The sequence below is a fragment of the Pseudorca crassidens genome, chromosome 6 (genome assembly GCF_039906515.1).
Source record: "Pseudorca crassidens isolate mPseCra1 chromosome 6, mPseCra1.hap1, whole genome shotgun sequence".
In the NCBI taxonomy this organism is placed as follows: Eukaryota; Metazoa; Chordata; class Mammalia; order Artiodactyla; family Delphinidae; genus Pseudorca; species Pseudorca crassidens.
This window is the reverse complement of record NC_090301.1, coordinates 57897178-57912149: the sequence shown is the minus strand read 5'-3', so window position 1 is coordinate 57912149 and position 14972 is coordinate 57897178. Positions and strand designations below refer to the sequence as shown.

The 14972-nt window shown below is 37.1% G+C and overlaps 1 protein-coding gene across 5 annotated transcripts in view; it reads right to left on the bottom strand.

Moving 5' to 3' along the window:
* Nucleotides 1–14972, bottom strand: part of CHN1 (chimerin 1) — a 176501-nt gene that overhangs the window by 44204 nt on the left and 117325 nt on the right. For all 5 annotated transcript variants that reach the window (XM_067741479.1, XM_067741482.1, XM_067741480.1 and 2 more), the window contains one exon: nt 7092–7169. In XM_067741479.1, coding sequence (XP_067597580.1) covers nt 7092–7169 — 78 coding nt within the window. The remainder of the gene's footprint in view (nt 1–7091; nt 7170–14972) is intronic.

Below are 14972 nucleotides of genomic sequence, written 5' to 3'. Positions count from 1 at the left end.
CATATCAAGCATCTTTTCTGATCACAACACTATGAGATTAGAAATCAACTACAAGAAAAAAAATTGTAAAAAACACAAACGTGCAAGCTAAACAATGTGCTACTAAACAACCAATGGATCACTGAAGAAATCAAAAAATACCTAGAGACAAATGAAAATGAAAGCAGGACAATACAAAACCTATGGGACACAGCAAAAGCAGTTCTAAGAGGGAAGTTTATAGCAATACAAACTCACCTCGGGAAACAAGAAGAATCTCAAATAAACAATCTAACCTTACACCTAAAGCAACCAGACAAAGAAGAACAAACAAAACCTAAAGTTAGAAGAAAGGAAATCATAAATAAATGAAATAGAAATGAAAAAAACAACAGAAAAGATCAATGAAACTCCTTTGGTTCTTTGAAAAGATAAAATTGATAAAGCTTTAGCCAGACTCATCAAGAAAAAAAGGGATAGGGATCAAATCAATAAAATTAGAAATGCAAAAGGAGGAGTTACAACAGACACCACAGAAATAAAAAGAGTCATAAGAGACTACTTCGAGCAACTATATGCCAATAAAATGGACAACCTGGAAGAAATGAACAAATTCTCAGAAAGGTACAATCTCCCAAGACTGAGCCAGGAAGAAATAGAAAATATGAACAGACTAATTGCAAGTACTGAAATTGAAACCGTGATTTAAAAACTCCCAACAAACAAAAGTTCAGGACCAGATAGCTTCACAGGTGAATTCTATCAAACATTTAGAGAACAGTTAACACCTATCCTTCTCAAACTCTTCCCAAAAAATTGCAGAGGAAGGAATAGTCACAAACTCATTCTATGATATGAGGCCACCATCACCCTGATACCAAAACCAGACAAAGATACCACAAAAAAAGAAAATTACAGGCCACTAACTGATGAGGATAGACATAAAAATCCTCAACAAAATACTAGCAAACTGAATCCAACAACACATTAGAAGGATCATACACCATGATCAAGTGGAATTTATCCCAGGGATGCAAGGATTTTCAATATCTGCAAATCAATCAGTGTGATACACCACATCAACAAACTGCAGAATAAAAACCATATGATCACCTCAATAGATGCAGAAGTAGCTTTTGACAAAATTCAACACACATTTGTGATAAAAACTCTCCAGAAAATGGGCAGAGAGGGAACATACCTCAACATAATAAAGGCCATATATGACAACCCTATAGTTAACATCATTCTCAATGGTGAAAAACTGAAAGCATTTCCTCTGAAAGCATTTCCTCTAAGATCAGGAACAAAACAAGGATGTCCACTCTCACCACTTTTATTCAACATAGTTTTGGAAGTCCTAGCCACAGCAATCAGAGAAGAAAAAGAAAGGGAATCCAAATTGTAAAAGAAGTAAAACTGTCACTGTTTGCAGACGACATGATACTATACATAGAAAATCCTAAAGATGCTACTAGAAAGCTACTTAGGCTCATCAATGAATTCACTAAAGTCGCAGGATACAAAATAAATACACAGAAATCTGTTGCACTTCTATACACTAACAACGAAAGATCAAAAAGAGAAATAAACAATCCCATTTACCATCACATCAAAAAGAATATCAAGGTATAAATCTATCTAGGGAGGCAAAAGATCTTACCTAGGGAGGCAAAAGATCTGTAACTCCAAAAACTGTAAGATGTTGATGAAAGAAACTGAAGATGACGCAAACAGATGGAAAGATATACCATGTTCTTGGAATGGAAGAATCAACATTATCAAAATAAGTATATTACCCAAGGCAATCTACAGATTCAGTGCAATCCCTATCAAATTACCAATGGCATTTTTTACAGAACTAGAACAAAAAAGTTTTTAATTTGTATGGAAACACAAAAGACCCCGAATAGCCAAAGCAATCTTGAGAAAGAAAAACAGAGCTGGAGGAATCAGGCTCCCTGACTTCAGACTATACTACAAAGCTACAGTCATCAAAAGAGTATGGTACTGGCACAAAAATAGAAATATAGCTCAATGGAACAGGACAGAAAGCCCAGACATAAACCCATGCACCTATGGTTAATTAATCTTCAACAAAGGAGGCAATATTATACAATGGAGAAAAGACAGTCTCTTCAATAAATGGTGCTGGGAAAACTGGACAGCTACATGTAAGAAAATGAAATTAGAACATTCTTCAACACCATACACATACACAAAAATAAACTCAAAATGGATTAAAGACATAAATTTAAGACCAGATACTATAAAACGCTTAGAGGAAAATACAGGCAGAACAGTCTCTGACATAAATCGCAGCAATATCTTTTTTGATCTGTCTTATAGAGTAACAGAAATAAAAACAAAAATAAACAAATGGGACCTAATTAAACTCAAAAGCTTTTGCACAGTAAAGGAAACCATAAACAAAACAAAAAGAGAACCTACAGAATGGGAGAAAATATTTGCAAATGATGTGACTGACAAGAGATTAATCTCCAAAATTTAAAAACAGCTCATGCGGCTCAATATCAAAAAAACAAACAACCCAATCAAAAAAATGGGCAGAAGACCTAAATAGACCTTTCTCCAATGAAGACATACAGATGGCCAAGAGACACATGAAGAGATGCTCAACATCACTAATTATTAGAGAAATGCAAATCAAAACTACAATGAGATATCACCTCACACCATTCAGAATGGCCATCATCAAAAAGTCTACCAACAATAAGTGCTGGAGAGGGTGTGGAGAAAAGGGAACCCTCCTACACTGTTGGTGGCAATTTACATTGGTATAGCCACCACTATGGAGGCCAGTATGGAGGTTCCTTAAAAAACTAAAAATAGAACTACCATATAATCCTACAATCCCACTCCTGGGCATATATCTGGAGAAAAACGTGGTTTGAAAGGATACATGCACCCCAATGCTCATTGCAGCACTGTTTACAATAGCCAAGACATGGAAGCAACCTAAATGTCCATCAACAGATGAATGGATAAAGAAGATGTGGTACATATATACAATGGAATATTACTCAGCCATTAAAAAGAATGAAATAATGCCATTTGCAGCAGCATGGATGGACCTGGACATTATCATACTAAGTGAAGTAAGTCAGACAGAAAAAGACAAATATCATATGATATTTATATGTGGAATCTAAAAAAAAGGATACAGCTGAACTTATTTACAAGACAGAAACAGACTCACAGAGTTAGAGAACGAACTTATGTTTATGGGTGTGGGGTGTTGGGGAGGGACAGATTGGCAGTTTGGGATTGACATGTACACTGCTGTATTTAAAACAGATAACCAACAAGGACCGACTGTATAGCACAGGGAACTCTGCTGAATACTCTGTAATAACCTAAACGGGAAAAGAATTTGAAAAAGAATAGATACATGTAAAATATATGTATGCAATATAACTGAATCACTTTGCTGTACACCTGAAACTAATACAACGTTGGTTGTTAATCAACTATACTCCAATATAAAATAAAAATTAAAAAAATAAAGTGTCTATAATTCATGTCTTTTACTTATTTAATTTGCCTAAGTAGCCAGGTTTCTATTATTATTATATTATATGTAATCTTGATTTTGTTTTATAGAGCTGTTTGAATTAAACATACCAAATGGAACATTGAATAATTTGAAGGGAGTAAAAGAAATACAGAGGATTTCACTGTATTCTGTGGTGCGTGAAAATGCACTGCTCTTACATAACATCTAACTGTGCCTGGGAGCTAAGAAAGAAGCAAGAGCTTTCTTTAGCACCACAATCACGCCAGGGTTCTCAACTGCATCATGCTCTCTGCTACTGGGCAAGAAACAGTCTTGACATGGATTCAGAAATCCACTTAGGGGTAATTTGTAATAACAAGAACAGTGGGTACCAAGTACCTACACATACCAGGAATTCAGTTTTTCTGATGCAGAACCAGAGGTTCAGAGAGATGAAGCAGTCTGCCCAAGGTCATACAAATAGCAAGCAAGTTCCTCAGGGCAAGGGCTGGTTCTTAGTTATCATCCTATCTGGAGAGCCTCAGATGTAGGATGCAATCACTGTTGGTGGGGTGCCTGTGTCTGACTTTTAATGGCAGAGGTTGTCTTGTTTTGCTTGGTTTTTAAGTTGGTTTAGTTTTTAAGTTGGTTTAAGAAATTAGCACTTGTGTGCTCACTCTCTCTGTTGTGTTACAATGGGGCAGTTCTTAAAATGAGAGGTTGATCCAGGAGACAGTTAAAATTACTTTTACTCTAAGTTACACTGACAACTTACAGGGTAATCATTTTTAAAGGATGTGGTACATTTATTTTTAAAATGATGACCTCCCTGAGAGAAACAACTATCTTTCTTGTGATAGATGCTTTATCAAATCCTTGTAAGTAACAATAGGGGGGGAAAAAAAAGACTGTGTTATATAACACAGCAAAATGGGAAGACTTCCTGGGTTTTTTTTTCTCCTTCTATTAAAAACAAACAAAAACAACAAAAAACAAACACCTGCCTGGAGTCTGGAGTTAGGCCCAGTTGATTTTTTTTTTTTTTTGGATTTCACCTTGGTGAATGCTTTCACCAAAGGTATATGACACTCATGGTTTCACCTTCTGAAATGAGACTTGACAGCTGTTCGACACCACAGAGCAACGTTATATAACAAGGCAGCTCAAGAGGCAAAAAAGAAAACCACATTGAAATGAGTTTGGTGAGTGGGTTGGTAGTTAGGCAGAGTACACTTTCACCAACATAGAAAATAGTCAATGGCAAGGCCACGTGAACAATTATCATTTTGTAAATGCTCCAGATTTTTCCTACAATAAATCTCTGAACTGGACATACTTACATATCACAGGCAGTGACCTTCTAAGTGAGCATTTGTGTGGGAAAGCACTGCTCCTGCCACAGAGTCTGAATTCTTTTAGGGATGTGCCCGGAAGTCAAGTATGGCCCCTCCTTCTCTTTTTTATAATGCCACCCCACAGAAACAGTTTTTAAGAAACAAAGAGTAATTTTAATGGAAAGAGTCAAATCGTTTTGAGAGAGTCAAAGACTTTTGACCTTATTAGCAACTCTAAAAAAAATGTAATGCAATTCACTGTCCAACATGAGCTCTTCCTGAGCATAAATATTTTACTTTTTTTTAAACAGTGAGCCCAAGCTCGTTTTAATATCTTAGCTCCAGAGAAGGAAGCAGGCTTCTACTGTTTCACACGCCTCTTTAAAAAAAAAAAAAAAGTATCTTTAAAACAGCGTGGGTACCAAGCTATGAGTCACAATTAGTCCCATAGTCAGTACTTTCTGGTTATACAAAATTTGCTCATGAAAGCCATGTGTTAAATTAAAATTGAGAAATTACTGGAAGACACAACCAAAAAAAATTAGAGAATGTGTTTGTTTATGCAAATCCTTGAACAGCTCTACCCTTTGCTTTTTATCAATATTGACAGAAAGCATGTACAATGAACTTAGCACTAAAATGGCATCCCTAATAGGTCAATCTGTTCCTGCTTAACATACCAGAGGGATATATTTTAAAATCTCAGCCATTTCTAAAAAGTTTGCAGTTTCCTGCTTAGGAACCTAAATGGCTATTTTTGAGTCCGAACATGCACATAACTTGATATTTGCAAAAGGATGTATTTGGGGTCATTTTCCTGATAAAAATCCTGTTAGACCAGGTTGTATATCATGCAAGAAGACACCGAGGACTAGTACCGCATGGACTGTTTAGGTCCATAAATGGAAGAGGTGGTTGAGACTGGATGCGCACACTGAATGGTCTCAATTTCATTTTACATCAAAGATACTGGTTGAAAGATCAAGTCTTTAATAATATGTTTAGAGAGGGAAAAGAAAACTCTATTTGGTTTACCTTGAAATATTAGCAATCTTTACACAGCCCATACATTTTGGAATGTATCCTTTATCCTCAAATAATCGGAAGTTCATAAAAATCTTTTTCACTATGGAAAAAGCAGAGCATATTGGGGGCTGGGTATTTAGCATCTGAGTAAAATTAATGCTAGTGTTAAAAATCAGGATAAATTGCAAATTTGGAATGAAATGTCTTACTACAGAGCCTGGTGCATTCTATCTGCTGAATAAATGTTGAATAAATTAATAAATAAAAGGAAGATCAGGGTTTCCAGCTTTATCATCTTTTGAAAACAGATACCCGCTAACATCAAAACTAATGCCACTTTGTCTACATTAACAATATTCATGTCTCAGGAACTTCATCATAAAGTTGTATAACTATTGGGAAGTTACTATAGAAATGCTAGTGCATCTACCCATGAAGTGTAACTGGATCTCCTTACGCACAACCTTACATTGTATGTTCTCTGAATTAGGTTGCAAAGGACTGAACTTCAAGGTCTTATATCATGCTACTAAATACAGGCAAGATCTACACACAGCTTGAATCAACACACACACACACATCTTGATGAAAAATGATTAAAGTATAGTTGGTAAAACACAGTAACACAATAATTAAGAACTACACACACACACACACACAGAGTGAAAGAAAATACTCAAAAAGTGAAGAGAAGCTGCTAGTGTCAGCAGCATAACGGTCCCATGGTAGCCATCCTCCTTTCATCATGGTCAATTCATTAGCAGAGGAGAAAAGACAGAAACTATGGGAAATGCACACCATCTGCTCAATCCAGAGGCAACAGCACATGCCTCTTATAGCCAAAGCTTTTTACCAGAAACGGAAGAAGATAAGATCTAATCCTCTCACAAAATATCCCACGAAGGTAGTTAGACATATTTGCATCACAAATAAATATAACACCCAAATCATTATTAGATGAGATCTTTTAAATATCAGTCAAGACTTTTACCACTCAGTATACACTGATCAAACAGAATACTAAATCAGCATCAGAGAAAATGGGGTTGGATTCTATCACCTTTATTAAGCTATTCCTTAAAAAAAATCTTGCTTAAAACATCTTCATTCCCTGAATAGCAAGAACATTTTAGTCCAGTCGTCCTAGTTTTAAAAAGACACACTTTAATATTGTGTATTTCAAGAAATGTGCACTTCCTTTCTTATAACAAAAGGTTAAAAATAAATATTCTTACCTTGAAATTGTGAACCTTTTCATATTTTGGAATTTGCTCGTTTTCTTTCAGAGTTGCTCTTCTAACAAGTGATGTCAACTGCGAATAAGCAAAGAGTTTCAGAGGTTGCCAGATTGTCACAGACGACTTTTGAGAACCCAGTTTCATTCCCAAGGCTGCTATCAATAAATCTTGCTGACGGCCCTCTTGTTTTGATTTGTGAACTGTAGCTCTATTAGTTTTCCTACCCGACCAAGACTCTTTGGATGGCATTTTGGAATTCACAGGAAATAAAGAAAACCTATATTGATCTATGTCTGTCGATGAACTCTATTCAGCTAACAAATGAGCATTCTGCCAGCCAGCACAGAACCCTACCCTACAGAGAGCTGCAGAGAAACATCACGGAGAGGTGGAGGAGGATGATGAAGCACTTCTTAAAAAGAGGTCGACTAACCAGAAAAATTCTTCTTTCTTCCTTTTTTTTTTTTTAAAGGGCTCTATATTTAAGCTTCTGAAAACTTAAGAGTCTGAACAGAAATAGAGTCGATGCTAACATACAAAACATTCAGCATTTCTCTATCCTTTTTAAAAAGCCATGCAATTTTGACAAATGACACATTTCTAAAAGCTTTCTTTTCTAGTCAATATATTAATGTCCATTCTAAATGAAAGATGCCTACATACTGCCTGCAGTCAGTTTCTAGCAACTGACACCCTGTGAAGCCCCTGGCAGAGGATGGGGGAGGGGAGGGATTTGACAAGGAAGTCTGGATTAGACTGGTCACCGTTAAGAAAGGAGATAGCCAATGAAAATCAAGCAACAGTATTTAAGTACTGTATTCCTCAACTCACTGTCTGTTTCTCCCTCCTCTCATGTAAGATTTTCTTGCTGGCTCAAGGCAAAAAAAAAAATATTAGTGGGAAGACAATGAACACTGAATGAATCATGCATCATTACAAAATGGATTTTTTTTTAACCTATTAAAAGTAAAGGAAAATTAACACAACAGTAGGTTTTAAAAAGAATGCTTTAAAAAGAATGCACCACTGCCAGGTAAATTATGAAAGGCTGATCTATAATCTACCTCTGTGCATATGGACTGAGGTTAGTTAACTAAAACCCCATTTTATTAAAGATGAGCAAAAGCTGATAAGTATTTTGATGAAAAAGAAAAGGAGTTTAACTAGTTATCATTCTATTTTCATGGAGAGCAAGAAGCATGTACATAATGCTGCCAACACCCTGGGGTGGTCAGTTCTGACTTCCTACCGTGAGTAGTTTTGTTGTGGATCTATGCTTAAATAGGTCCAACCACTATTTTAATTCTTAGTCTCAACATTCTTCTTTCAAAGAGCTTCAAGCCAGGTCACAGTGCAAGCCGGTTGGGAATAATTCCTCATGTTCACAGGTCCCAGATGTAGTGTAACTGTGCTTGCTGGACCTTAGGTGTTTGTTTGCTGATGTAGAAAGGCGGGTGCAGGGCAAGAGACTCAAATCCAGCTTCATTTAAGAGCAATACCTATACAATACTTTTTTACTAAGGTGCTATATAAGCTTAAGTTTTCTCATATTGGTTCCTTAAACACCTCCCATCTGTTTCCTCATGCTATAGTAATTAAGTTTAACCCATTATGATTCTAAGGTTACACTGTATTTAAAGAATCTAAAACTCTATATTGAAATGAATTCAGTCTATTTGCGTAGATAATTGCAAAGATTTTATCTCACATTTCATAATCTACAGGGCTTATGGGCCCAATGCAGATTCTCATTTAATCAGGGCATGAAGTGGTCCTTAAACCATGCTAGATATTGATGATACTGAATGACTGATTTTCTAAACACCCCCAAATATTTTGAGTATATAGTTCCAACTTTTAAAACGGTTTATTCTTTTAAAAACATTTCTAAGAAAATAGAAGGCAAAAGTTAATATATACACCTACAGATGTTTCATTTCCACAAATTTATATCCTAAAGTGGTTAGTATGAGACAAAAAAATTTTTTTTTCCCAAGAAGAAATACGATGGAAAGAACTTTCCTTGCCTAACCTAAATTACTCTTCAGCTTAGACTTAGTTTGTCACATGATGACTAAAAATATAAAGGCCAGCCAACTCTTTAGTCACATATAACCTAAAGTGAAGTTTATCTGATTCGCAGTGGGCCCAGAAAAAAACAGATTCTGAAGGCAAATTTAACAGTAATTTTTTTCTCCACAACATTTAACACTGAATGTTAAAGTGACTAAGTTAAAGAAAACAATCACCCATGTAACCCAACTAACTTTTTTTTCCCGAGTATTTCTGATCAAGGTCCTTTATTATAGATCACCCCAGTCCTTCAGCTGTAGTAACTAAAATTCAACCAAAGCATAAAAATATTCATGGTAGATTTATCCAGAAAATTCATGGCTGAGTAAAAGTGAACATTTTGTCACTGAGAGGCCAGGTCTACTGCAGACTCTGCAGAGTCATACTGTCTTTCCTGAGTAATTTTTCTACCTAAGCAAGAAATACTGGAATAATTACAACTTGGGCAACAATCTAGGGCACTAAGGAGACAGGAAACAATGGTTTAGGATGAAAAACTTCTTAGCTCCCCTCAGGTGGCTGGGGGTTTGGTCACTATTACGCCTTCCATAACTGTAGCTGCATTTCTGCATTAATTTTGAGGAGCTCTCAAGTCAGAATTGCTAACTCTCGAATCCAGAACCAGTATCAAAGTTCTGACATTCCAGACAAATGTATACCACACTTCCTTATATTTTTTCTGGCCATATCTATCTACTTAGATAGATACAGCATCTATTAATTATGCCTATCGTTCATTGATTATTAGGCACTTATGCTCTAAGCACCCAGCTAATCACTTCACATACAGAATCCCGTTAATTCCACAGAAAAATGTCTGTGAGGCATATACTATCCTCATTTTATAGCTGGAAGAACTGAGGCCTACAGAAGTTAACTTCCCAAAATTGTACAGCTGTTACATTAGGTGGTGGATAGGAGTTAGGCTCTTAAACACTATGCTATATCCACTCAAATGAGAAAATGAGAGGAAACCATGCAGTCTGAGGGTAGTCTGATTCTATTCAAGGTGGTTTCTCTAGTTATCTTCTCCTTTCATACTGAAGAGTAGCAATAGATAGTAAGACACAGTAAGCAATGAGTAACAATGGATGGTAAGAAAAAGTAACAGGCACTAAGATATCTAGATCTCAAGTTTACCACGCAGAACCTGCAGTAGGAAATGCAGCCCTCAGGCTCCATTCAGACACGCCCTCCTTCATGATGCCTTTGACCATTTGCGGCAATTAGACGTGACCTCATCCACCTGTGAACATCGGAGTCCTTCACTTGTTCATTGATTATGAGATGTATCACCTTCTACCTCATATCACAGTTGCCTGTGTAGCTGTTTATATAGAACTGGGTCTTATACATCTTAGTATAAAGCCTGAATCTAACACAGTAGCTTGTACAAACAAAGGTTCAATAAATAAAAATAAAACCAAATGAAGGCAGCTATTTTTATTGGGGGGCAGTGTGTTATAATAAAAAGTGAGATTTGAAATCACAGACACTGAAATCTGAATCCTGACCTTGGGAGATTTGTTTGTTGCCTTGGTTGTTACCTCATTTACATACTACGGACAATAACACTTATAGGTTACTACTGGGCAGTTTAGAGGGGATGATATGTAAAAGAGGAAAAGACAGTGGGCACTCAATAAATGATATTATTACAGGGCGCTGTATAGCTGCAGGTCACGCTGTGTAGTATAAGACATAGGCTACTGTCCAAGGAGCTAGTAGACTAATCTGCTTTTGGTTTATACATACAAACATGCCTAGAAATGCCTGCCCTTCCCTTTATATTATGGTCGCTACCAAATTCCCCCAATTCTAGTTCAGATTCTATCTTTTAAAAGGCCTAGAATGACACCTAATGTTAGCTGAGGGAGCAGGGCTGGGACAGGGTGAAAAGGAAAGATTATCAGCATAGGAAACCAGAAACAATGTGCAATACTTCATATCGTTGTTCTATTTCTTGGTCATATATCCTGAGATGTGTTGTATAATGGACATTTTATAGATGAAGAAACACTCACAGAATGAATTGCTCAAGGTCCCAGTCAGGTAGCGGAAATTCTGTGGTCTGAATCCCTGTCTTTTGTCCCCAAAGCCTGGCAGCTCTTTCTGCTACCTTGTAATGAGAGTAGGAGATAAACCCGAGGTGTTACAGATAGAGCCCCCTTGTGTTCTGGTTCTATAAAAGAGAAGAAAATGGCTTCAGTGGGTGGGGGTCTGAACTGGCAGGGTACATGTCCCACGAGGTCATTCTAGCTAGAAACACCAGCAGTATTTAGCTTTTTATTCTGACTGGGAATCTTTGGCCTGTCTTGGACCTGACTCTTGCCATCCTCCATATAGGTATCACTTCTGTATTGTTTGCCTGGATGAGGGTTAACTGGCCTGGAAAAAGAGATGGGGAAGGAGCAGATTCCACAACGCTCTCTGTTTCCACCTTCATCCATACCATCTGTAGTACAGAGAAGAGGACCGGGAAAATAATGGGGGGGGGAGGGGTGTCGTGTGAGGAATAAGGAAAAGAAGGGGGAAATAGGTGACCTTGGAAAGGAATGCATTTGCTGTTGTTCGAATAAAGAAGTTTCCACCACTGACCCTACTACCCTGTTATCTGTCTAGTAATAATACTGGATTTGTGCTGAGTTAGCCTCTCATTTTCACCATGTGTAGCACAACAGGATCATGGGCACCAGGGCCAGACAAAATCTAAAATCACATCCTATTGGCTGTGGTGTGTCCTTGGTCAAGCTACTAATTTGTGTGTTTCCTTATGTGTAAAATGGATTAGAAGTACTTACATTACAGAATTATTAAGAATTAAATTAAGTATTTTGCATTATTCCCAGCACAGAAAGTAATCAATAAATAGAAGTTTCCCCTCCTTCCCTTCCAAGACCCCATCTTTCCAAGATCAGCGTTAGTATAACATGTGACAGTGATACACATTAAAGGCCCAAGGCCACTGTCCTAAGCAATGTGAGCTTCAGGTCAAATTGTAACTAGGTGGTTTAGGGACACACCATAGGCATCACCGTTCTGCAATTTTTAGCTTCCCCTGTCCTGGTAACCTAAACCCCTGGGCTCAAACTCTGAGTAATCCCTGTCCTCTCCTCCTTCCTGCCTCAAACCCTGCTTACAGGGAAGGGTCTTATCAACTCACTTACACTAAGGTGCAAATGACTGATTACACTTCCTTCTCCATGAATAACTGGTTTTTAATATGGGACCAAGACTTAAGTCAAAAGAATAAATCTCCAATTATTGAATGTCAGGACACACTAATAGTAAGAGTGTTCTCTAACTGGAGGGACCTCAGGCAAACAGCCACCTCCTTTGTACCATCATGATGACATCACAGACTCATGATCTCAATGCCCCAGTTAACTAAGCTAAATCAACATTCCATCCAAAAAGCACCATAAAGGATTGTTATAGCTGGCATGGCCCTGAGGCTCCGGGAGAAGAAGAGTAGCTGGATTTACTTACTACCGGGTGACCTGAGTCACTGGTTCAGGTTTAGCAAATCCTGCAATTTCTATAAAATGCTAAAATTGAGATATAAACCCAGCTCTTCCACTATCAAAATTTGTAGATCCAAGCAAATTCAGCTCACTCTAGATACACAGATTATTCATACATTTGTCCCCTGAATTATCATTTGTAACCTAGTTTCTCACCATTAGAGCCAAAAGTAGAATATATTCAAGGTACTTAGCAACAATATGTCAGCTTACATTTATTAACTGACAACTACATGGCACTACGCTAGTAAATGCTATACATGTATGATGTAGTTTAGTTGTTAAAACAATAGGGCAGGTGTCACTTTATAGATAAAGAAACAAAAGCTCAGAGAGATTAAGGTCACCTAACTAATATGTGGTGAGAATAGGAGTTGAACCCAGGTCTACGTGACTTCAAATTCTGTGTCTTTCCTCTAGACTCTCCTGCCCCTCATATTACCTATAGTTAACATGCAATTTTGAAAGGCTATCATTTGAATAAGTTTCTGGATCATTTATATTCTAACACCTCTCTGATCACTAGCCAATTTAGTACTGCTTACATTTAATTTATAGCATCTTCCAGATTCATCACCTCCTCAAAATTTTCAAATGCATTTTAAGTCAAACATTAGAGATTTCTATACAGAACTCTATAAATTCCTTAAGTTAACATTGGGATAAATAACTTTTTATGTTGCATAGGAAACTCTTAAATCCGGCCAGGGCTCTAAATTTTTATGCTCCTGGCATCAGTCACATCATAATTCCTAACTCAGTCTTCATTACATAGCTGCCCTAGCCTTAACGTAACGTCTCTCTAAACAGGTAACAATAAGGCACATCAATGCATTCACTTCAGTGTATAATAAATTTAAATTACTCTATATTAACACTCACATTACCAAACTCTGTACACTCTAACATGTTCCCTGACTTACATGCAATAATTATAAACGGAAAACATTTGAAAACACAATGCGAACAAAAAAGCACAGCCCCGCATTCCTTACCCTTTCAAGAAACAAAAGAAACGATCAACTTCTCCGAGCAACAGTTTGAGGAAGTGTTTTGCACACCAGGCCCAGAGAGGAGGGGGCAGAGTGGCACACAGCCCGGTTACTAAGCCTGGTTCTAACAGATACCAACGAAGTCACTGAACTTTTTGTAAGTCCCAGCTGGACTAAATGAACTCCATGGTCTTCTTTATATTTTTAACAGAAATTCAAAACAAAAAAGGAAGGTTCACACTCATTTAGCACATAGGGATGTGAAGACGTGAGTGTGTCTAAGTAGGAAAGGCCAGCTTGGCTAGGAGTGAGTCCCTTCAAGGTAGCTCTGGCTAATTTACTACAGGCTTTTGTGTGGTACTCAGTTTTGCAGGCTCAGAAACTTAATTTGTCAGCAAGGAGATCATGTCTATTTCTCAAGGGGAGAGAATGACATTATAATACCAAGCTCATGAAACTGGTAAGTAAAGGCAGAATGATGGCTGTCTAGTTTATACTAAGATATGAGATATAATTATCATAAAGTGGGTGACCAACATGCCCTTTTTGGGGCAGCATATCTACACTGGAAACAAAAAATAATTAGGAAGCAGATGAGAATGGAATCAGACAAGTGGAGTGTGTTAAATGAACTGAATATTTAACGCATAGAATTAAGACATCCTTTGAGTCCTCTACAATTAGGATGGCCCTGCCACAGGACTAGAATGCTCAGTGCCCATTTAGTGAGAGGCACCTTCATTTTCAGTCAGTGCTTAGATGGGCATAAGCAGCTCTGAGCTCTTTGAGTCTCCTTTTTCCAGGTGTCTCTTTATGATGATTTTGCATATCTCTGTCCAAATATCTCAGGTGGTGATCTTAAAGTTAACTCATAGGACACAGTCTTATTTTTTCATTTACAAGTTCTTAATGGATACTAGATTGTAGCCCTGGTGTACTGATAACAATTTATATAATAAGTGCTTTGGGAAGATAAAATAAAATAAATGGCAGATGTTTTCCTGCCCTGAATCATCTAACAAGTTAATATATACATGTAATTATATATAAAATTATATAGTAAGAGTAAAGTATTCTAGTCTAACACACTCCAGTATTTGGCCATTCGCAGTGATGGTTGTATGATCATGATCATAATATTCTTTCTCAGCTCTTCCGAATGAAAAGCTGAAACTGGTCCCCACAGGAAATTTTCTCAATTTTCCCCCCTAAGTGAAGTTGAGGGCTAATTAGGGAAATATGTCATTACCTTTTGGTTTTTGTTTTACCCAAAATTTTGATACCTATTA